Raw genomic sequence first — 23,185 nt, 5'->3', positions numbered from 1 at the left:
ACATTCTTTCAGTCTGCCTGGATATGTTCCAGTCTGATCTCTATGACAACATAAACTGACAAATTCTGGTTGAGTACAAGAGCAGAAATGAAAATTTTCCTTCCTGTTTTTTTTCCCCCTCGTTTCATGCCATGCAAAGGACTCGACTGGAAAACAAAAAGTCAGGTGTTACTTTCCATTCAATGTGGCTGTACTGCTGTCTTATTTGTCCAAAATATGATAATAGAGGTGGTTAATAGGTACCTGAGCAATGTTAATGGCTAACTTATTTTGGCAATACCATCATTAGCCAAGTTACTCTTGACAGCCTTGTGACCGTGGAGGCTGCTAAATATCCTGCTGCTTGCGGTTTCAGTAAGCACAGCCAGAGAAAGAAACTGATTCACCAACCTCTCTACTTTTGCCTACACTTCTAGGCTTCCAGTGGCTCCACTTTTGCACCTGTGCTGTCATTAGGCTTGTAGCCCCATCACGATTTGTTTGACCCCCCCAGCTCAAAGTTCTAATGAGGGAAATGTTGCTGGTTTGGTTTTGCAGGGGCCTTTTTAGTCTTCGTTTTGTTTCATTGCCACTGTCACTCACTAACTGTTACAAGCACTTAAGTTTGGCTTTTTCTTTTTCCCTGCCCTTTGACAGTTCTGTTGAACAGCCCTTTCCAGAGCTGAGCAAAATGCCTTGACCCATACCTCTCTATATGAAGGACTTTGATAGTACTCTAGAGCTTTTCAGCAACTGATTTTACAGATCCTGTTCCCCTATTTGAATTAAATGGAGTTTGGGTCTTTTAAAAAGAACTGGAGTAATGCTGCTGGCCAAGCCCTTGGAATTTAAACCCAAATTGGAGAGCTGAATATCTAAAAACAGCTGTGTTTGTGCAAGTTATGTATTTTCAAACTGAGCCTAGATGTGCAAGGTTATTTTAGTGGTTCTGCAGATAGCAGCCTAAGAATTCCTCACATCAGTGAACAGATGATTCCTAGTAAAGAAGATAAACTGGAAGCTGCTGGGAACTGTCCTGCAGTTGGTGAAACACAAAGTCCAGATCTGAATTCCCATTAAAACGTTGCATTTTTGAGAGCATTTTGTGGAAGCAGGTCTTTGATGCTGTGCTGACAAGTGTCTTATATAAACTCCCATCTGTCACCAAGCCCAGGAGAGCTGCGTTTTGAATGTGGGACACGCAGCAGCAAATCAGCTGCCAGCTTTTAATAGTGCAGCAAGTCGTTTAGAGACATTTGATATTTTTATTACTAGCTTTTGTCACAAATTGCAGGGTTGTTTTTTTTTATAAAATAGCCAAATGCTGTCATGGTTTAAAAAAAAAACCCCAAAACCCAAACAGCTGGAGCTGGTGAAAAGCATTTGCTTCCTGCACATCTGATCCATACTTTTTAATTGAACACTCAGGCTGTAATAGGTGAATCAGGCCTGTGGTGTGGGTCTGAGGTTCTGAGATTGCTCAGAAAAAGCCTTTTAAGATGTTTCTCCTTCCTGAGATAGAAACCCATTCAAGCCATCTATTTGTTCCACTGGAGTAGCTTTTTTTAGGCCCTTATCCCCAGGGTAAGACCAAATGGCTGCAGCCGCTGAGGTTACTCCTGGGGTTTGGATCACAGCTAAGTTCTGACACATGCTCTCCTCTATTGTAAATGTATTGGTTTCCATAATTTACAATGGAAGCAGATGTGAAACCCTGTGATGCTGGCTGGGGAATGCTGGAGGGAAGTGATAATATTTCATTTAGTCTAGAAGTTTAAACACAATCATTTGTCACAGTGAATTTATTCCTTCCCAAGCCGCACCTGACAGGTCGAGAAAAATTAAAGCCACCTTCCTAAGCACTGACTGCAAGGATTGAGCACTTGCTGTTTCTTTTCTACCCAATCTTCCACAGCTTTCTATCTTCCACAATGATGCAAATCCCTTTCCTTCCTGTTATTCATCACTAAATTGCATGGTGAGTTGTGTTCAGGGGTCTGAGCTGGGTACCAGGGAGGCGAATGAACAATCTCTAGAAAGTATGGGTTGGTGCTGGTATGAGAAATGCAGCTGGATGAACTGGCTAGGATGAGGAAGAGCAGGAGCACAGCTTTGGCAGTAGCCTGTGCTTGTATCAGCTCATTTGGATCAAAAAACTTCATTTTGAGAGACTTTTCTTGTGGTTGGCAAGTTCTGCTCTTGCAACTCCCTAGTGTAGCCAGCATTGCTTACACCTGCACTTTCTGGGATAGAAACTCCCCCTCCAGCTATGTTCCAGAGAAACTAATTAGATGGTTGCCTTGTTAGGAAAATCTTTCAGCTATTCAAGGCTTTGGGTTTTTTCCCTCCTTGTTTTCTGCTGTTAAGAAAACCAGGTTGTAATCTTTTTAGCTTCATGGAATATTAATGTCAGTCAAAGGCATGAGCCTTTGGGCATAAACTCTGTGGTAGAGAACATGGTTGCTGAGATGGGTAATTGCTTCAAATCTTTTTGAACAGTCAAAGTAAAGGTTAAGCAGCTGGAACATGTTAATTAAAAAAAAACAAACCCCAACAGTATGTACCTTCCAGTATGGAAAGGAGGAGCATATCTAACAGTCATGAGCTCATTTACTGAAATTAGCATTTTGATGACCACAAGGCAAAGGAGAAAGTATCAGAATGATTTTGTATTTTGCAGCTTATCAATGAACAATAGTAGTTTGCAAGGAAGCACATCAGTTACAGTTCACAGAATGGTAGGAGTTGGAAGTGACCTCTAGGATTCATCTAGTCTAACCCCTGCTACAGCAGGCTCACCCACAGCAGGTTGCCCGGGATCACAATGGCCAGGTGGATTTGCAATCTCTCCGGAGAAGGAGACTCCATAATCTCTCTGGGCAGCCTGGTACAGTCCTCCAGCACCTTCACAGGAAAGAAGTTTTTTCTTATGTTCAAGTGGAATTTCCTCTGTCCTAGTTTGTGCCCATTGCTTCTTGTCCTCTTGCTGGGCACCACTGAAAAGAGTCTGGCCCCATCCTCTTGACCCCCCCACCTTTTAGGTGTTGCTAAGCATTAATAAGATCCCCTTTCAGTGTGCTCTAGGCTAGAGCACACTAGGCTACACAGCCCCAGATCTCAGAGCCTCCCTTCATCAGAGAGATGCTCCAATCTCCTCAGTATCTCTGTAGCCTCTGCTGGACTCTGCAATTCACAGATAATGGTTTTGGAGTGGTGACTGCAAATGTGTGACGCAGGAGAGAAGAAACCTGTGCTGCAAAACACACATAAGTGAGGCCTTTATGATATCCTCCTTTCCTTTTTGCTTTTTTTGCCTTGGAAAAGAGTGGTTGCCTGTGAATGTCAGACTGACTGCTGGCCACAGCAACAGAGTTGATGCAAGTTTCCACAAAGACATTCTTGCCCAGTTGGGTATCCTGTGGTGATACTGCAAGTCATGCCAAAACATCCCCACATCATCCCATGATGTGTTTCCTTCTGTAATGTTGGTGCTTTGTGGGTTCCTTAGAGCCTTCCTGTAAATTATGCATTTTATTTTTATAGGCAGCCCTAATATTTCTTCCTTAATGTGAAAGCAAGTGTCTTCCTTATTTAAATAAGACAATAAATAACCCATCTGTTCTCTTTGCAAAAGCTCTGTGGTGGCTGACTCACATCTGCCATCTCTGGAACCAGGTTTGGTTGGTATTTGCGCTCTGTTAAATGTGCAGGTTAAGTATCCTTGCAGTGCTGCTGTTTCTTCCATGGATATGGTGGCAGTTTTGGAACTACTTTCAGGAAAAAAAGACACATTTCACAGAATATACTTATTTTAAAGTTCTCTGGGAAGCTCAGAAGCTAAACTGAGATTGTTTGGTTTCATTAAAGGAAGAACTTGAGTGCTTAGAAGTGAGAACAAGATTATGTATATATATATATATGTCAGACCTCTGCCCTGCTGCTTTAGTCTCAAAAAATAAGCAAGTATTTAGGAAAAGATTTAACTGTCCAATTGGAATACATTAGTGAGGACTGGAGTGTGTCCAGAGAAGGGCCATGAGGATGATCAGAGGGCTGGAGCACCTCTCCTACGGAGACAGACTGAGAAGAGTTGGGGCTGTTCAGTCTGGATAAGAGAAGACTCCAAGGAGACCTTATTGTGGTCTTGCAGAGTCTTAAGGGGACCTACAAGAAAGCTGAGGGGGGACTTCTCAGGATGTCAAGTAGTGGTAGGACTAGGGGGAATGGAGCAAAACTAGAAGTGGGAAGATTCAGATTGGATGTTAGGAAGAAATTCTTCACCACGAGGATGGTGAGACACTGGAAGAAGTTGTGGTGGAAGCCTCATCCCTGGAGGTTTTTAAGGCCAGGCTGGATGAGGCTTTGAGGAACCTGATCTAGTGTGAGGTGTTCCTGCCCATGGTAGGGAGGTTGGAACTGGATGATTCTTGAGGTCCCTTCCAACCCTGACAATTCTGTGACTTAGAAAGCAGATCAAACTCTAACAGATCAACATTGTTAAAGATCTCCTGGAAAAATCTCTGTACAAGTGGAGTATTGAGAATTTGTTTGCACTGCTGAATCCAGATAATTTCAATACAGAAGTAATAAAAACCCCCAGCATTTTGGATATTACAGAATGTTAGGGTTTGGAAGGGACTTCCACAGATCATCCAGTCCAACCTCCCTGCCAAAGCAGGTTCACCTTGGGCAGGTCACACAGGAATGTATCCAGGTGGTTTTTAAAAGTCTGAAGACAATGAGACTGCACAACCTCTCTGGGCAGTCTGTTCCAGTGCTCCGTAAGCCTCGCTGTAAAGTTGGAACCTTCTGTGTTCCAGCTTATCGCTGTTGTTCCTTGTCCTATCATTAGGCACCACTGAAAAGAGCCTGGCACCCTCATCTTCACACTTAGCCCTCAGAAATCTGTCCATGTTGATGAGATCCCCTCTCAGCCCTTCTCTTCTCAAGACTAAACAACCCCAGGTCTCTCTTCACAGGAGAAGTGTTCAAGTCCCTTATCATCCTCATAGTTCTCCATTGGACTCTATCCAGTAGATCCTTGTCTCTCTTCAACTGGGGAGCCCAAAACTGGATATGGTGGTCCAGGTGTGGTTTCACCAGGGCAGAGTAGAGGGGGAGGAGAACCTCCCTAGACCTGCTGGACACGCTTTTCTTGGTGCACCCCATGTAGCTGCTTATGTCTGTGAGATAATTTCTGCAAAGCTTTTACAATCTTTTCTGTGTGCAAGCTTGCATCTTCTTTGCTCTCCTTTAACTTTTAATCATCCTTCTTATTCTTGTTAGTGTGACAGCTGTTTGTTTTGGCTGCTTTGCAGTCACCTCAAAATGTGTGGGGTCTGATCTTGTTCATAAATAGCAGCTTTTACTTGTGAAAAGTCTGTTTCTCTTCCTTACCTGCTTTTATTATTCAGATTTCAGAATCTATAAACAGGCAATATGGACTACTTAATAATTTCAGTACACATGCAAGTCTGTCACAGTTCAGTTGAAAGGATTTCTGGTGTTTTATTTCTTCTCACAACAAACTTTCTGGGAATTTCTCCTAGAAAAAAAAATATCTGTCTTGAATTCAGCTCATAACAGTAATTTTGGTATGAATAGAATCATAGAATCAACCAGGTTGGAAGAGACCTCCAAGATCATCCAGTCCAACCTATCACCCAGCCCTATCCAATCAACTAGACCATGGCACTAAGTGCCTCATCCAGGCTTTGCTTGAAGACCCCCAGGGACGGTGCCTCCACCACCTCCCTGGGCAGCCCCATTCCAATGGGAAATCACTCTCTCTGTGAAGAACTTCTTCCTAATATCCAGCCTATACCTACCCTGGCACAACTTGAGACTCTGTCCCCTTGTTCTATTGCTGGTTACCTGGGAGAAGAGGCCACCCCCCACCTGGCTACAATGTCCCTTCAGGTAGTTGTAGACAGTAATAAGATCACCCCTGAGCCTCATCTTTTGCAGGCTGCACACCCCCAGCTCCCTCAACCTCTCCTCATAGGATTTGTGCCCCAGGCCCCTCACCAGCTTTGTTGCCCTTCTCTGGACATATTCCAGCACCTCAACATCTTTCTTGAATTGAGGGGCCCAGAACTGGACACAGTACTCAAGATGTGGCCTGACCAGTGCTGAGTACAGGGGCAGAATAACCTCCCTTGTCCTACTGGCCACACTGTTCCTGATGCAGGCCAGGATGCCATTGGCTCTCTTGGCCACCTGGGCACACTGCTGGCTCATCTTCAGCTTACTGTCTATCAGTACCCCCAGGTCTCTTTCCTCCTGGCTGCTCTCCAGCCACTCTGTCCCCAGCCAAGTCAGTAACATTCTTCTGCATTGTAGCTTCACAGACCTGCTAGCTGGTTGGGTTTTTTTTCCTGTATGTAGGCCAATCTAAGGAACATTTAAATGGCTATTTATAGTTTTTCCTCTGTGTCCTGGGTTAGGGTGGATCCCTCCCCCGGTAGAATGAGCTCACTACAACACAGAGTTTTTTGGAAAGTCAGGGGAAAATGAAATTGTATTTCTTATGGTTTAAATATAACAGTATAAGGAAAAATACACTACTAGAGAAATATAATAACCTTAACAAAGATGGGGAAGGGGCCAAGTGGTGGTGAAGCAGCAAAAGTAGAGGCAACGGGGAAAGATAGCAGCGGGCACAGCTGAAGCAGGAGAAGCAGCAAGGGGAAGGTACAAGCTGTGCTTCTAGACATAAAGCTCTTGATGCTCCAATGAAATTATATTCACTTATCCATTGTTGCCATTGTATGGCCTATGCCTAGAATGTTCACCTCTCCCCTCAGAGCTTCTACTTCTAAGTTTCTCTGTTCTGAATATGTTTATGTCTGAGCTAGAAATGTATCTCAAATGGCCACACTCAGTCATGCTGTTATCTGAAGTCCTTTCATGCTCAAAACTTAGGATTTGTTTCATAGCATTTAAGATCCACTTTTCAATTAAGAGAAATACTCAAATATCATTATAAGGTACTTTTAGAGCATTGCTGTCCAAGTCATAAAACATTCAGCAGAATACCCAAACAATATAATTCAGCAGATGTCAACAAGTAAGCTGCATTTTTACTTGAGGGCAATTCCAGTGTTCATTTGTTGACTCATTTTCTTTTCACTGGCAGAATCTGAAGAAGATTCAGGAGATGGACAAAGAAGCAAGTGATGATTCCAGCACAGATCTTGATGACTTAAAAAATGCTGACTGGGTAAGACAACAATTGAATAATGATTCAGCATCATTGCCAGTAGTTATTTCTTCGTGATGCTTGGCTAAAACTTGTTTTATGTTAAAAATGATGCCTGTTTTTTTCACACATCAATTATTAGGAATTCATGGCAAGCTATAAGCAAATAGAGTCTCAACCTCCCTTCTCAGGCAGATGAAACCACACAAGTATCCAAGCATTGCAGTTTTCCTTTAGATTGCATTCAGGAAGAACCTCTTACAAGTTAAAGAGAGTGGACATTTAGGCAGGTATCATGCAGACTGCCCTTCAGAGGGGCAATCAGGCAGTAGGCAGGGCCACCAACTGAGCTTCTCCTCCTGTTCTTCCTCTTCTCCACCTATTCTTGCTGGCCCGCAAATGAGAGGGAGTTGTTACTGTGTGGTGCTCTTCAAGGCAGAGCAAAGGGAAAATGACTACTGAGAGGATATTACTAAGTCTTAGGATATGGAGTCCATTGCAAAATTTCTGTCTGAAAAGCAGCTGTTGGGAAAGTTGGCAAGAAAGTTCTGATCCTATGAGAAACAAGGTTTTGGGTTCAGTCACTGTGTTATTGCACATAGTGTTAGCTATAAGTCTGGAAACTTTCTTGGTGTGCTTGCAGTAAACTTGAAATGGAAATATGGATACATGGTCTGAAAATTTGAAATCCTTTTCCTCTATTATCTTAAAGAAGTGAGACTCTGCAGTCCTGCTGAGATGCAAGAAAGTGTTGTTGCATTCGTGAGGGTTATAAACAGGCTTATATATAATAAAATGGGGTTTGGTTGATGTGTTAAAAATAAAATGCTACAGCTGTACATATTTACTGGTGTCCTGAAAAGGGAGTCTTACAGTCATAAGATTGGAAGAGACCTCTAGAGATCCAACACCTCTGCCAAAGCAGGATCACCTAGAGCAGGCCACACAGGAATGCATTCAGGCAAGTTTGGAAAGAGAAGGAGACTCCACAGCCTCTCTGGGTAGCCTGTTCCAGTGCTCTGTCACACTCACAGCAAAGAAGTGAGTGAGAAGAAGAACTTTCTGTGTTCCATATTATACCTGTTGTTCCTTGTCCTATTTGTTCAGAGAAGGACAACAAGGCTGGTGAGGGGCTGGAGCACAAGCCCTACAAGGAGCAGCTGAGGGAGCTAGGGTTGTTCAGCCTGGAGAACAGGAGACTCAGGGGAGACCTCATTGCATTCTACAACTACCTGAAAGGAGGTCATAGCCAGGCTGGAGTTGGTCTCTTCTCCCAGGCACCCAGTGACAGAATAAGAGGACAGGTTGAGGCTGGATATTAGAAAGAAGTGATTGGCATTGGAATGGGCTGCCCGGCGAGGTGGTGGAGTCACCATCCCTGGAGGTGTTTAGGAGGAGACTGGATGAGGCACTTAGTGCCATGGTTTAGTTAATTAGAAGGGTTAGGTGATAGGTTGGACTTGATCTCAGAGGCCTTTTCCAACATAGTTAATTTTGTGATTCTGTGATCACTGGGCACCACCATAAAGAGCCTGTCCCCTTCGTCTTGACACCCACCTCTCAGATACTTAGAGATGTTGATAAGGTCTCCTCTCAGCCTTCCCAAAACCAAACAGCCCTAGTTCTCTCAGTCTTACTGAACACCTTCAGTTTAACCCGAAGGGACATTCGAGATCAAGGTATCAAATAAACCTTCCCTTTTCTCTTCAGGCTCGTTTCTGGGTCCAAGTGATGCGAGACTTGCGGAACGGTGTTAAGCTAAAGAAGGTCCAAGAGCGCCAGTACAACCCACTCCCCATCGAGTACCAGCTCACCCCCTACGAGATGCTGATGGATGATATTCGGTCCAAACGCTACACCTTGAGGAAGGTCATGGTAAGTCAAGAGAGTCACTAAGCATTTGTCAAATCTGAAACCTTTGCCTTTTTTATTTCTCGCTTTTTTTCTTCCCTGAGAACCTTAAAATGATGATTTCATATAAACACTAATTCATAGCTTCATCAAATGGGTTGGGTTGGAAGGGACCTTAAAGATTATCTAGTCCAAATCCTCCTGCAGTAGGAGGATTCCACTGGAACGGGTTGCTGATTGAGCACCTCCAAGGAAGGGGTGTCTGTCACCTCACTGGGCAATATGTTCCAGTGTCTCACCACAATCACTGTGAAGAATTTCTTCCTAATCTCCAGTCTAAATCTGCCCTCCTCAAGCTTCAATTCATTCTCTCTCATCCTATCACTACAAGTCCACGTGAAAAATCCCTTCCCAGGTTTCTTGTAGGTCCCCTTCAGGTACTTGAAAGCTGCTGTAAGGTGACCCCAAAGCCTTCTCTTCTCCAGGCTGTCACCATAGAGGATATGCTTCAGCCTTTGATCATCTTGGCCTTCCTCTAGACCTGCTCACTGGCATTTAAACTTCTGAAAGAGATGCCTACATGTCATATTCTTGAACATATGACTTGTGGTGGGTTTCCAATAACCTTCAGAGTCCTATCAAAAGTCCTGTCAGGCTTTCAACTGAGAGATTATTGTGGCCTTTTCTTACTGGGGAGGACATTTCTCTTGAACTGGAACATAGTTTTGGAAATTCCAGAGTGTGAAGTCATTTTTTTCCTCCCTCCTACACATGTCATGGCTGCATCTGTGCAATGTGTCTCTGATGTAGACTTTAATCAAGAGTCATGACTTTTAATTAATTAAAACATGTGTGTGAAATTGCTCATTACAGAGTGACTGAGTAAAGAAATAGATGTAGTGTAAGAGTATAAAAGCTTTTCTTGAGTGTCTTTTGTATCTGCTTGTGGCTGTAGAAGATCCACTTGCTTTGTCACCAGCTCCCCATGTATCCTGTGGAAAATCACTTAAGCAAGTCTTACATTTCTTCTTTTCCAATCAAACGGGAATGCTGATACTAATTATACCCTGGTGGCGTTAAGTCAGGGCACAAAGTGCCCTGAGGTGAAAGGCTGAGAGCCATGTATTATTTATTGCCTATTGTCATGCAGAGGGCTGTTCCCCAAGGCTAGGATGAAGATTATCAGTTGACAAAACGGCTGTTTTGATGGTAATAAGTCTCAACTTCAGCTATCAACTCTGACATTTGATGAACAGTAACCCAGGGAAGAGAGACTTCTCATTTCATTAATAATCCCACAAAACATGCTGGCCTCAAAAAATTGCCAGGCTTTGAACAGAACAAATCCATCACACCACTTAAAATATTACTGTCAAATCACCACTTGGTATAAACCTTTTCCATTTTAATTTTTCAGCACTAATTTTAGGAAGCTGATGCATCTTGCAGGCTTTAGCAGCTTGGTGTTCTGTGCCAAGCTGTGTGACATTCGTTCTAGGCAAGCTAGAGAGTAGTGATGGTGAACAAATGGAACATGGACAATGTCCCCTCAGAAGGAGTGCCCAAGAATGCAATGAAATGTTCTCCAGGAGGGACTCTGCATCTGTTTGCTTATCTAGGAAGGGCAGAAGTCTTCTCTGAGGAGCTGAGTGCCTCAGCCTCTAAACAGGGCATGTCTGGGGTGAGCAGACCTTATGCAGAAGCTGCATGGCATTACTGAAGTTCAGATTGGGATCATGTCAATATGACCTTATGGGCACTCAAACCCATTTTTCTGACTGCAGCATTCCATTTGACAGACCTGAGCTGTGTCTTTTCATGTATGTTCTGGCTACAAAGAGAGACTGCCAAGGGAAAATGAGCCAACTCACCCTTAGAAAAAGAAATAAAGGGGGGAAGGGTGCTAAAATGTGGGGCACTTGATCTGTGAAATTTAGTCGTGTCAGTTTCGGTCAGTCTGGAGAGCAGAGCTCATTGCCAGCTCCTGTGTAGCAACAGAAGATCCAGAAGGATGTATGGCATAGGATGCTCTTTGGTCCCTGGCAGTGTGCCTAGGCATGGTGCTGTAGGAAGACTGAACCTGAGAGGTGGATGTTTTTATGTGGATCCAAACTCTTATTCCCAGCTTTTCAATTTTCCCTGTGATAGGAGAAATTCTGCTGCCTTCTTTTATACCCTGTGCATACAGTGATTTGCTGACTCCCAGCTGTGGTATCTTGTAGATGTGATCACACTTTGTGATGCTTTTTCAGTCTGCTCTGGGTGGCCCTGCTTTAGCTGGGGGTTGGACTAGGTGATTTCCAGAAGTCCCTTTCAAGCACCACCATCGTGTGGTTCTGTGATATGGTCTTGTGTCTAAATGAGATACCAGAGAAACAAATATCCATCTGTCTGGAAAAACCAACCAAACATGCAAACAACCCTCACCCAGCCTTTCTTCTACAGACATAGGTCATCTGCAGTGAGGAAACCAATGGCATGCCATGGCATCCTGCTGATTTACCTTCTAGACAATAACAAACTTTATTTTGCATTTGAGTAATCTTTAAAGTGTAGGTAAAGAGGTAGCTGTGAAATCACATGCAGGGCTTCCTCCTTTTTCTGTTGGGTTTTACAGACAAGGGCACTTCTCAGCAGACAGAGTTTGATAAAGACAGAAAACAAGGGGAACATTTATTTTTGCTGCACCCAAAGCATTGGTGATTGAGCCAGGTCTAGTTTATCATAGAATTATTTAGGTTGGAAAAGACCTTTAAGATCACAAAGAAGGGCACTAAGGCTGGTGAGGAGAGTGGAGCACAAGCCCTGCAAGGAGCAGCTGAGGGAGCTGGGGGTGTTCAACCTGGAGAAGAGGAGGCTCAGGGGAGACCATTTTGCTCTCTACAACACCTGAAAGGAGGTTGCAGCCAGGAGGGTTTGGTCCCTTCTCCCAGGCATCCAGTGACAGAACAAGAGAACACAATCTCAGTCTGCGCCAGGGCAGGTTTAGGCTGGACATTAGGAAGAATTTCTTCACAGAAAGAGTGATTGGCATTGGAATGGGCTGCCTGGGAAGGTGCTGGAGTCACTGTCCTTGGCAGTGTTTAAAAGGAGGCTGGCTGAGGCACTCAGTGCCATGGTTTAGTTAATTAGAAGGTGTTAGGTCCTAGGTTGGATTCAATCTCAGAGGTCTTTTCCAACCTGGTTGATTCTGTCATTCTGTGATCATTGAGTCCAGCTATTAACCCAGCACTACCAAGTCCACCACTGAACTGTATCATTAAGCACCACATCCACTTGTTTCTCAAATCCCTTCAGGAATGGTGACTCTACTGTTTCCCCAGGGAAGTGGTGCAGCCTGTTCCAGGGATTAACATTGAAGAAATTTTTTTCTGTTATTCATTGAAGAATTTTTTTCTGATATTCAACCTAAACCTCCCCTGACACAACTTGAGGTCATTTCCTCTTGTCTTGTTACTTGGGAGAAGAGGCTGTGGCCCCACCTTTCTACAATCACCCTCCAGGTACTTGTAGAGGATGAGGTCTCCCCTGAGCCTGCTTTTCTCTAGGCTGAACAACCCAATTCCCTCCCCTTGTTCCTCGTAACAGACCCTTCAGATGGTAAGGAGATGAAGAAAACTGGGGCTGCTAAAGAGCATCCATGTTCTCTCAGGAGCTAAAAACAGAGCATCAGAGACTGTGTCATGGTTGGCAGTGAAACGTGCTTCAAACTGGTGTTCTTAAGAGTGGTGTTGGCAGCTTTTCCTCAAAGCAAGATACTTTGTTCATCTGCATTCTCTCCGTAGACTTGATTGCAGCCTTCACATCCCACTTAATCACCCAAACCCCTCAGTGTTGCTGATTAAAGCTGCCGCAGTTGTGCTTGTTGTGCAGCTATCTGCAAAGCTGGAAAGCTGTTGTCTGCATTTTGCTTGTGCTCCTCATATGCATTGTTGCTGGGCTCAGGACTTGGTGGGGTTTTATGCCTGGTGCAGGTGTCAGAGCACCACAAGCTCTGTCAGGGTTGTTGTGAGTTTTCAGTTGGTTTCATTGTCGACATAAATACAAATCCAAACCACAGAAGTGCATGTTCTGCTTTCTCTTTTCCAGGTCAATGGTGACATCCCACCTCGATTAAAAAAGAGTGCCCATGAAATAATCCTGGATTTCATCCGCTCCCGACCTCCATTAAATCCTGTATGTAATCCAATGGGCTTCATTCCTACCAAAACTGTGGCATTTGAAAGCATTTTTGTGTCTAGGGAATATGTTAAATGTTACGTTTTCTGCCATGGACTTTCATCTTTATGTAGAACATAATCTCTTAAAAGAACAGTGTGAAATATCTTGCACCCACCCATTAACAGCTGCTTTTCCCAGCGACCTTTTATCCTGGTGGAAATCATGATGAATTAGGGAAAGGTATAATCTACTTTCCAGGTTATATGTTTGGTAGCTGAGTGCATGCAAAATCAAACCACAGCATTCCACCTTTTTTTCCCTCAAAACCCTGTGAAATCTCCTTTAGCACTGTTTGATGTAAATTTGATTATCTTCACATCCTGAGGCCTCAGCAAGAAAACTGAAGCCAACCCCTCCACGGCCACGTAGCCTTCATGAGAGGATACTGGAGGAAATCAAGTCAGAGAGGAAGCTACGTCCAGTCTCCCCCGATGAGATACGGCGCAGCAGGCTGGGTAAGCACTTTCCTAGTTCTCACCTGCAGTATCCACAGCAAACTTCCCACATAAGAAGCAGCAATCATAGTGATGGGCTGTGCAGATGTCATGGAAGGTAAAATTATTCTCATCCCTTCAGAGAAACAAAGACCCTAAAGGCTTTGCTAGGGTTATGCATTCGTTGTGCTAAGCTGTATTTTAGAATGAGATCCTGTAAGGGTCAGCTTCATTCCCTTCAAGTTTTTAACGTGTTAGATTATTTTAATGGAATTGTCTTGCTTGTTGCACATGAACAATTAAAATGACAGGCTGAAAGAGTTGGGACTGTTCAGCCTGGAGAAGAGAAGGCTCCAGGGGGACCTTATAGCAGCATTTCAATATCTGAAGGGGACCTACAGGAAGGCCAGAGAAGGACTGTTCAGAAGGGCTTTGGGTGATAGGATGAGGGGCAGTAGGTTCAAACTGGAGCAGGGCAGATTTAGGTTGGACATCAGGAGGAAGTTCTTTACGATGAGAGTGGTGAAATACTGGAAGAGGTTGCCCAGGGATGTGGCTGGGGCTCTGTCCTTGGAGACATTCAAGATCAGATTCAGTGTGGCCCTGGGCAGCCTGATCTAGTTGGAGATGTCCCCGCTGACTGCAGGGGGGTTGGACAGGATGACCTTTGAGGGTCCCTTCCAACCCGATGCAATCTGTGAATTGCTTCTCCCCAGAGCAATACTGCAAGTATTCTTTACATGTCTCTCTTAACTAATTTTATTCTCTTTGTTTCCTATTGCTAGCATCATCAGCTTCCTCATTTTAATTTGAAACCTGCTTTTGTTTGCTGAACCTCTTGCTTTTATCCTCAGTCCAAATCTTCGCTTCTCTAAGTTGTGGAACCTGGGATTGAATATCTTTTCAGGGTGCAGATCACTCCGGCTTGCCCTGTAGTGCATATTCAATAACCCACTATGAAATTATTCAGATGTTGTGCTCTCCCAGTGATCACCAACTTACATTAGCTCGATAGTTGTGATGACAAAGGCACAGCAAATGTAGCCTTACATTGTGACTCAGGTTTCATTAAGAGCGTGGTGTCAGAAAAGCTGAGCTAGCTGAATCTTTCAAGGGCAAAAGTGGCTTCTTACGGCTGAAAAACCATGAAATAACCCATTTCTGTACTCTCTCTCTAGCTACTTTTTGCAGAATATTTGTGTTTGCACACGTGCTTAAAGGCTCTTGTCCAGATTACATCTTGTTTGTGACAACCTATTGTCTGCAGAGAAAAACAATTTCATCAGGCTTGCTTTGTTGCATTGTTTTTGAAGCGCTCAGCGGAGTTTGGTGACTGCTTGGGTGCATTTTTTGAAGCATGATGTTTTGAATGTTGGTTCTTTGAGCCTTCCAGGTTTTTATTTGGATTCAATTTATGCTTGCTGCTTCAATTAATGTTTCTAATAGGTGGGCCTAGGCTTTTTTCCAGATGCAGGAAGCTTGTGAAACCACAGGATGATTCCTTCTTTTTCTTTCAAACATTCCATTTCAGTATTTCAAATGCTCTCTATCTGGGAATTATCATTTTCTCTTAAGGACACCACATTTGACCTAGTAGCTCTTTAAAATTTCTAACTGATAAAATGACTCATTTGATAAAGAGTTTCTAGAAAGTAATGTTAAATTTGGGTGTTTCAGTTGTTAGGAACTCCTGGGCTTATTTCAGGGCATCACCTCCAATGAGGGATACTTTATGTCTTCCATCAAATCTCCGTGGGTTTTGTTAAAGGATTTCATTGTTGAGGTTTGAAGCTGTGGTAATTCCCTTTCAGTCAGTGAAGTGTTCAAATGAAAAGCCATATTACTGGAGGTCTAAGAAGGGGATGCACACAAGTTTTATTTCCCAGGTGTTTATGTGCTTCTGGCATAAAGGGAAAGAAGAGCAAATGCCCTGAAGATAGTTTTTTCTTACATTGAAAAATGAGATTTTGTTCTTTCTCCCAATGAAATGATTGCTCTGTCTGAAAGTCCTCTGAGAATGAAAGGCATGTGTGCAGCCTGGGAGTGGAATAATGCTAGTGGTGACTACTGAATGTAATTTAGTGTAACAACACATAAGGTAATGAGGTTTAAGGATTATAAATCTAAGTAGAAACACCATGTGGGGCACTTGCACCATCTGGACAGAAATATTTGTTATTAAAAAGAAGAAGAAACAAAAAAATAGCACTAGAGTGAAATATTTGGGACTAAAAGGTACATTACACATGTCCCAGAATTACTTTTTGTTGCTCAAGGGCACTGCTAGTCTTGAGGTGAGGGAGGTTGTACTGCTGCAGTTCCTCCTCTCTGATCTGGGTGGACCTATGGCATGTGTTTCCCAGTAGCCATAGGCTTTGTCCCTGTGTTCTGCACATGCATGCAGGTAGGATCTTCTCCACTTTGAGCTGCCACAGAGAAAAGCCAGCCTGTGACTGGGCACCCTCAGTCTAAAACTTCTTTGAGAAGGGGAGTTTAATCTTGGTGGCAGTTCTCACAAAGGGAGAGGTTTGAGTGGAGGAACTGGAGTGAGCTTTCAAACTCATCAGAGTAAGCTATCAAGGCACACACAGCCTTGAGCTACATGTCCTTTTAATTAAAAGCATGGATTTGTGACTCAAGCAAGTTGAACTAATGGAGCTTGGAGAAAACTGCTTCCTGTGCACATTTTATCAGCCTTCAGCTTACCAGACTCAGCATTAACTGATAAACACCTTTATGCTTTAAAATATGTTTGACTTTATGCTAAGCTTGGACAAGGATGGAGATACTATTTCTGTAGCTTTTCTCTGGAGCTGGTGTTGTCTAATTAATGAACTGTGGGAAAAATACTCTGACTCCCAGATCTGACTCAAACTCAGACACCTACCACATAGATTTATCCTCAGGAGCAAAACTTGTCCCAGCACAACTTTTTTTCTCCCACCATCTTTTAAAGCAGTGGTATGTGTAGCTGACAGGCCTTCTCATACCCACTTGCATGTTTATCACCTAAGTAAAACACATCAGCTGGTGTCAGTTTTGATGTGTTCTGGTGCATCCTTGTCACGGGGCTCAGCCTGCATGTTTGGATTAGTGCATAGAAATTTTAGGTTGATTTTAGAAGTATTTGGAGTGTCTGCTCCCTGAATTACATTGTTGAATTGGAAATAAAGGTAGATCTTTCCAGAAATAAAGAACATCTGAGCACTTTCTTACCTAGCAATAAAATGGTTAGAGGCTGTGATGGTTTGGGTGTTACTCGCCATCCCCACACATTGTAAAATCACCCAGACTAGACTCAGTGGCTCTGGAAAGTGAATGTAGCTTTATATTTACAGCTTAGCACAAGATACAAGATAGTTACAACATATATAGTTATAGATAGAAATATACAACCTAAAAGGTAATACAGAAACACAGCAGCCCTCCCAGAAACCTGAGTCTGTGGTAAAGGGTTGGACTTGATGATCTGTGAGGTCTCTTCCAACCTTGGTGATACTGTGTGATACTGTGAGTCCCCAGGAGGGGCTCCCAACCATCCTTCCACCTTCTCCCACCCCTCTCTACCTTACCCCAGACATTGCCTTGTGCCCAAGGAAGATTGGAGGGTTGGCCAGGGGTGTTAGGAAGCAGGTGGATTAGTCACAAAGATGGCAGGTTAGATTAGAGAAAGAAATGCAACCCACAAAGCCCAGAGAGAGCCTGTGTTATCTATATTTACATTCTTGTTCTTATACATCTCAGCAAGCCTATGAGTGAGGTAGACATCACCATTGTTTTCTTTTTCACAGCCTGTAATCTAATTCTTCTCACCGAAACATTCTGGCTAGCTTCAAACTAGCACAGAGGCCCAGAAAGAAGAGGATAATATTTTATGGATAGATTTTCAATGCAAAGTGCACCTAAGGCTTTTAAAAAGAACAAGAATCGACACAAATCACACTGTGCTTGGCCTTTTGTTCCATCCTCTTCAAGGAAACTACTGCTTAAGCTTAGCTTGAGTGTCTCTCTTTATTAGTTTAATTATAATCATTGGAGATTATGCTTAAAAAAATCAGAAATATCTTTATTTCAGGTCACTGAAAGTTGTGTGAAATGTGGCTTTGTACTTTCAATTTTTTTTTCAGCTTTTTCTCCGTCTTTCCTCTCACCCTTTCTTTCCCCTGTCCCCTTTCCCTCTTTTCCTGGCACTTTAATTGAAAATACTCCATTTTTAAAGATATTTGCCCTTTGATGTTTGATTTATTGAATTCCTCAAATCTCATGGTACAACTGTACAGATATATTTCTAATTGCTCTCTTTGCAATCCCCATTTATGCTGCTCTACTTTGAGCTTTACTACAGTAAAGCAGTATAGCATACCTGACACATTTTGGATTTAGGCAATAGAATCCAAAATGCCTCAAGTGGAGTTAATCTTTTGTTTTCCTTATCCCCTCTGCTTTTCTAACAGCTGAATTGTCTCCTTTCTGTTGTTCTTTTGTTTCTGTTTTTCTTTGCAGCAATCCGGCCGCTTAGCATGTCTTACAGTTTTGACTTGTCAGGTAAAAGGTGCAGCAACACCTGACGTCGTTCTTGTGCTTATTGTGACATCTGTTCCATCTGTTTGTTGAATTCCCATTTAAGAAAGAAACTTGAAGAGATTCTTCTAGGATCTGGTCAGTGAAAATAAAAGCAATTACTTATCCATACTTCTGTTTCCCTTGTCACCAAAGGATGCCTAGGCAAAGGAAACAGCTATGCTTCACCTGAAATAGAGTGCTGGGAACCTCTTTAAATAAATAACCCAAGTAAGGTGGCCCAGAGGTATTCCAGACTCTAAAAAAGATTGCAGCATGCAGTGCCACTTTCAAATCTGATTTACTTATTTGTCTGACCTTTCTGCCTTTACACTCTTTTTTTGGCTAGGCCATCTTTTTTACTACTTCATTTCTCACAAGGGTCCAAAACCTAGTTTTGAGCCTGTCTGCCTTTCTAGATTCACTGAAGGACACTTGTGAGTATTAATCCAGAACTGTCAGTTCTACTGAGTGTCTTTACTGTCAGTTCTTTGCGACGTGTGAAATCAAAGATGTTCACTCAGTAGGACCTAAACCTCCCTTCTCTACTGGTTAGCAAAGTAAGTTGCTAGAGTTTGCTGGTAACAGGTGCTACAGAAGATTTGATAGTTGATCCTTCATCAACTCCCTACTTTCCTCATGGTGAGGCAATAGTTAGGACGTGCAGTAACTGTAGGAGCACGTTCTAATTCTGAGACAACAACATCAGACAGCTTTTATGCCTGCAAGCCAGAAAAGAAATTCATTCCTCCTTCATTGTACACCAACCTTCCAGGATGCTCAGGCCTAAAGCCTCCATCACTGAGGTTGGATATATTCTGTTTTAGTCTCAGAGGTTTGTCTCTGAGGGGAGCTCTTACCTAATTTTGCTGCCTGCTCTCCTCCAAGCTTGATTCCCCCCTCCTCCTGTGTGCCAGTCCTGCTCATTTACTCGCAGAATGACCTGGTTAAACTCACATAAGTCAGGAACAAACTCTTTCTTTAACCAGGTCGGTTTTCTGCTCTTTTAGTGCTTTAAACCTACTCTCTTATCTGATCAGATAATCAGAGAGCTGACCGAGGACGGGGGATGAGCACGGGAGGATGGGAGGAACAGGCTCTCCCCATCAAAGGCACTGGCAAGCTATTGATCCAGCTCAAACCCTTTTGTGAAACCTTACACTCATGGCATATTGTACAGCTGTCTGATGGCATACACGTTATATATGTACTTGGTGTCATGTTTTAATCCTTTGAAAGCTGAAGGGCCCCCGGGGGACTCAGATAACAACACAAACAAACTTCAGTTTTCAGAAAGCTTCACTGCTTTCAGATAGCCCAAAAACATCCCTTAGGTTTAGGAGTGAAAATCTGAACATGCCAGTGACCAGCAAAAGGGAAATGTTCATACCTGTCCTTCTACATGTGTCCCTCTGCTGCTTATTTACTTTTTATTTATCAGATTCCTGAAACATGCTCATTTGCTTAAATCCAGACAATGTTTTGTCAAACCTGCCTTCATGATCCATTAATTCATTACCATCACATTCCTGTTGTAAAGAAGTACCTCCACAGCAATCTGTACTGTATTCAGATTTGCCTTTTTTTGACTGACCACTGAAGAACTCTTCCTGTTTTCTTTATCCATCTTCCAAATGTGATTGGTTTTGTTTTTTCAAGTTGTGCTTCTCAGCAAGTAGTATGATATGGCCTGACTGAGTGATCTGATAAAGTGTCTTTAGAAGTGATTCTAGATGATTAATAAAACATTCCAGTTTGATGTGAGGCAGCAGATGAGCAGCACGAATGCCTGAGATGGGTTGGGATGTTGATTGGAAGCAGATAAGGAGCAGTTTTGAATGTTGTTGCTCTGTGTGCTTTTCCTTTTCGCTTTGTTTTGGAGGTGGGGAAGATGTGCTGTGCTTCCATCACCCTTTCCACACACTTGCTTTTTCACTGCTTTCATTGCTCTCTGCTTGATGGAACTGCTGTTGTGAAAACACAAACCAGCTGAAAAACTCAAGTGTTTGCTACCCAGTGCTGAAGGGCAAATGCAGGCTTTTAGCGTGCTTGCTCTCTGTGACTGGGATGATGCAGACCAGTTCTGAGAAGGCATTTGCTGGTGCCAAGGCAGTGTAGCTGGGGTGTCACAGTGCACAGCTCCGTGCATCTGCCTGCTGTTATCCTGCAAGGGAGAGGGGAGGGTGCCTAGGACCTCATTTTGCACTGCTAGTAGAATAGAAGGAACAAGCTGTAACCACCTGTAATGAGAGTAGTCTGAGAGGTAGTCAAGTATCAGCTAGAGACCAGAGCAGTCATTGCCCACTTTCTCCAACAGAAAAATAGCTTAAAAGCAGCTTAATTTCAGTGCACTGTGTTGAACGCAGCTCACAACGTCAGCCATTCCCACTCATAACACTCAGGTTCTTACCCCAAAGCTGTGTGCGTGGCTGCTTTGGAGCTGCTGCTTCAGAAACAGTTTGTACATTTTTGGGGGTAGTGGTGCAGGGAGAGAAGCAAAAGGAAACATGATTTAAACCCAGATTTCACAGGGATTATTGCCATAAAATGCTGGGTATCACTGTTAGCTTTATACAATCTGTGCCTCAGACCCGTGTGAGGAAGGAACTTTACCAGGTCCTGGTAATCTCTTCGTTTAGATGACACAATAATAAATGTGATGCAAACACCAGCAAAAGACTGGCAGTTTGGTCTACCAGTTTCTTAGTTTTCAGGTTTGACATCAGCATCTAAATCCACTGAAAAGACCAGCACATTGCTCTTACCATTATTTATTTGATCTTCCCAAGCGTATTGCCATAGCTAGCAAAAAGCAAACCTGTATTAGTTCTGCAAACCCAGTTTAGCCTTGTTTAGACTTCAGAAATGATAAGTTTGAGGAGTACCTGTGCTGTATAGAGCAAAATTCATGTTTCTGCTGTCGTTATTTGCCAAGGAGAGCTGGTGAGGAGGCAGACAGCATCTGGTTACATGCCTGCTGTGGTTTGCATGTCATCTGTGGTCTGCTTAATTCCTTCTTTCATAAGAGTCGTAATCCTGCTTGCAAATAAGGCACATTTCATAGTATCCTAGGGTGGGGTTTTTTTTGTCTCCCTCTTTTTAAGACAACCCAGGGGAAGGCCAGCACAAAGATCAAGTAATCAAATCCAGGCCTTCCCTTCTTTCATTTGCTTGTTGCAATGATAGCCTACAAGAAACTCCAACCCAAATTGTTCATCCAGTTTGCAGGTACTGTTGGTTGTGCTTGCTGCACAGACCAGGCAGAAATGACACCCTCCCAAGGTGTCTGGCTCTCTAATAAAATCTTAACCCCACGCTGTTAATAACACAGGCCTTTTTTAATGTCATTTGAATCATCCTTAAAACATTTAGATGTTGTGTTAAACTAGGGCCTGTGAACTACTATCCATTAAAAAAAACCCTAGAATTAGGGGTTGGTTTCAAAGAGCTGGCCATGAATTTCTTCTGCCATACTCATTTTGGTAAGCACTAGTCCATTGCTTGTTTCTGACTTGTTTACCCTGACTGATTTTATCTTACCATGATGTACAATTATCTATCACCCAGCAATGCTTGCTGCCTGAGTAGATAATTAAAATGGCTTTCATAAGTTTTGGGGTTCATTTTGGAACCATATATATATATATATAAACTATCTGCTGTAACTGTGAAGTTTCATGAGCCTTTCCTTAAATTATGATCTTGCATATATTTGTGTATATCCAGTACTGTGAGTGCAGGAATGATAAACTCAACTTGAGCACTGTTGACCAAACAGATTTTGGTTGGGTTTCTAATTTTACTTTTTTGGAGGATTGAGTTTTGGTTTGTTCAGAGGTTTGGTTGCTGGGTTGGTTTAATTCTTCAGTGCTTGCAAGTTGTAAAAAGTCCCTGGTTTGTTGGGTTTTTTTGGTTCTTTTTTTCCTTTAGAGGTAGTAAATGACATCTCCTGCTCAATGGTCTCTCGAAACTATGTTGGATTAGTTTCTTGGTTCACCTAAAACTTCTCTGGTGTTTCAAGAAGACTTATAAAGCAACATATGAACAAAACAATATGTATAAACAGCTCTTAGAAGTGTGAACAGCTCTTACATGTTATTTAATTTCACTGCTTTAGGCTTTGGAGATAGTGATTTGCTCTATAAAATGCCTCCAGCATGGATCAGAAATTTTCACTTCTAATGCCTAGTGGAATTTAGCCTAAATTCTTAGGAAACAAAACACACACACACAAACAAGCAACAACCCAATGGAAAATAACCTGTGATACACACTGATACCCATTCCATCACCACCCCTGGTGCTAGGGGATGTCTGGTGGATGTCCCTTCTCTTTCCTGTCCCCAGATCCATGCTGTGGTTTGGGTTTTTTTTTTGGAGAGAGGTCAATACTATTGGCCTTCCCTTAATTTCTTCTCTCAGTGAGTCCAGCAGTACTCAGAGGCTGTTCTTCACACTCCCAACCTTGAGGCAGGGAGGTCACCACCCAAGAAGTTTTTGGGGGAAGGGACCCCGCCTTTGGCTGGTGTGTTGGTGGTGGTGCAGGGGCTGCTTTATTAGATGGTCCACTAAGGAACAGCCCCATGCCTTCAAAGGACACATCAGGGAAACCCTGAGCTTCTTCAGTCAGCTGTGTGCCAGCTAACCATGAGTTGTGAAGCAGTGGTAATGGCAGCAGGGAGGGGCTTTTGTTTTGCTGCTGCCACTTTCTGGGATGGCGTTGAGTGTTGAGCGGCTGCTAGAGGAGGAATGCATTTGATGTGGAGGATGCCCGAGCTGTACTCACAGAAATCCAGCAGGAGAAAAACAACCCCATGACCTATAAGCCATGGTGCTAGTCAGGACACCCATTAGCAAAGCCTTTGAAGATAGGAACTGAGGGTTAGAGAGTCTAAGTCTTTGATTGCAACTCTTTGTAGGGAGCACCCAAAGGCAGTAA

At 43.1% G+C, this 23,185-nt stretch overlaps 1 protein-coding gene across 4 annotated transcripts in view; it reads left to right on the top strand.

Moving 5' to 3' along the window:
* The window catches only part of SPIRE1 (spire type actin nucleation factor 1), a 148,695-nt gene that overhangs the window by 99,238 nt on the left and 26,272 nt on the right, over positions 1–23,185 (top strand). For 3 of the 4 annotated variants that reach the window (XR_010303775.1, XM_064150254.1, XM_064150252.1), the window contains 5 exons: positions 7,118–7,201; positions 8,891–9,055; positions 13,121–13,207; positions 13,578–13,707; positions 18,190–18,231. Coding sequence is in view for 3 of the 4 variants with exons in the window: in XM_064150254.1 (XP_064006324.1) it covers positions 7,118–7,201; positions 8,891–9,055; positions 13,121–13,207; positions 13,578–13,707; positions 18,190–18,231 (508 nt within the window). In the remaining variant the exon portion in view is untranslated. The remainder of the gene's footprint in view (positions 1–7,117; positions 7,202–8,890; positions 9,056–13,120; positions 13,208–13,577; positions 13,708–18,189; positions 18,232–23,185) is intronic. The other variant, XM_064150253.1, reaches the window with a different exon arrangement.

This window comes from Pogoniulus pusillus, chromosome 10 (genome assembly GCF_015220805.1).
Source record: "Pogoniulus pusillus isolate bPogPus1 chromosome 10, bPogPus1.pri, whole genome shotgun sequence".
NCBI classification, from domain to species: domain Eukaryota; kingdom Metazoa; phylum Chordata; class Aves; order Piciformes; family Lybiidae; genus Pogoniulus; species Pogoniulus pusillus.
Note: the sequence above shows the minus strand (reverse complement) of the source record. Positions and strands in the feature narration are given on the sequence as shown.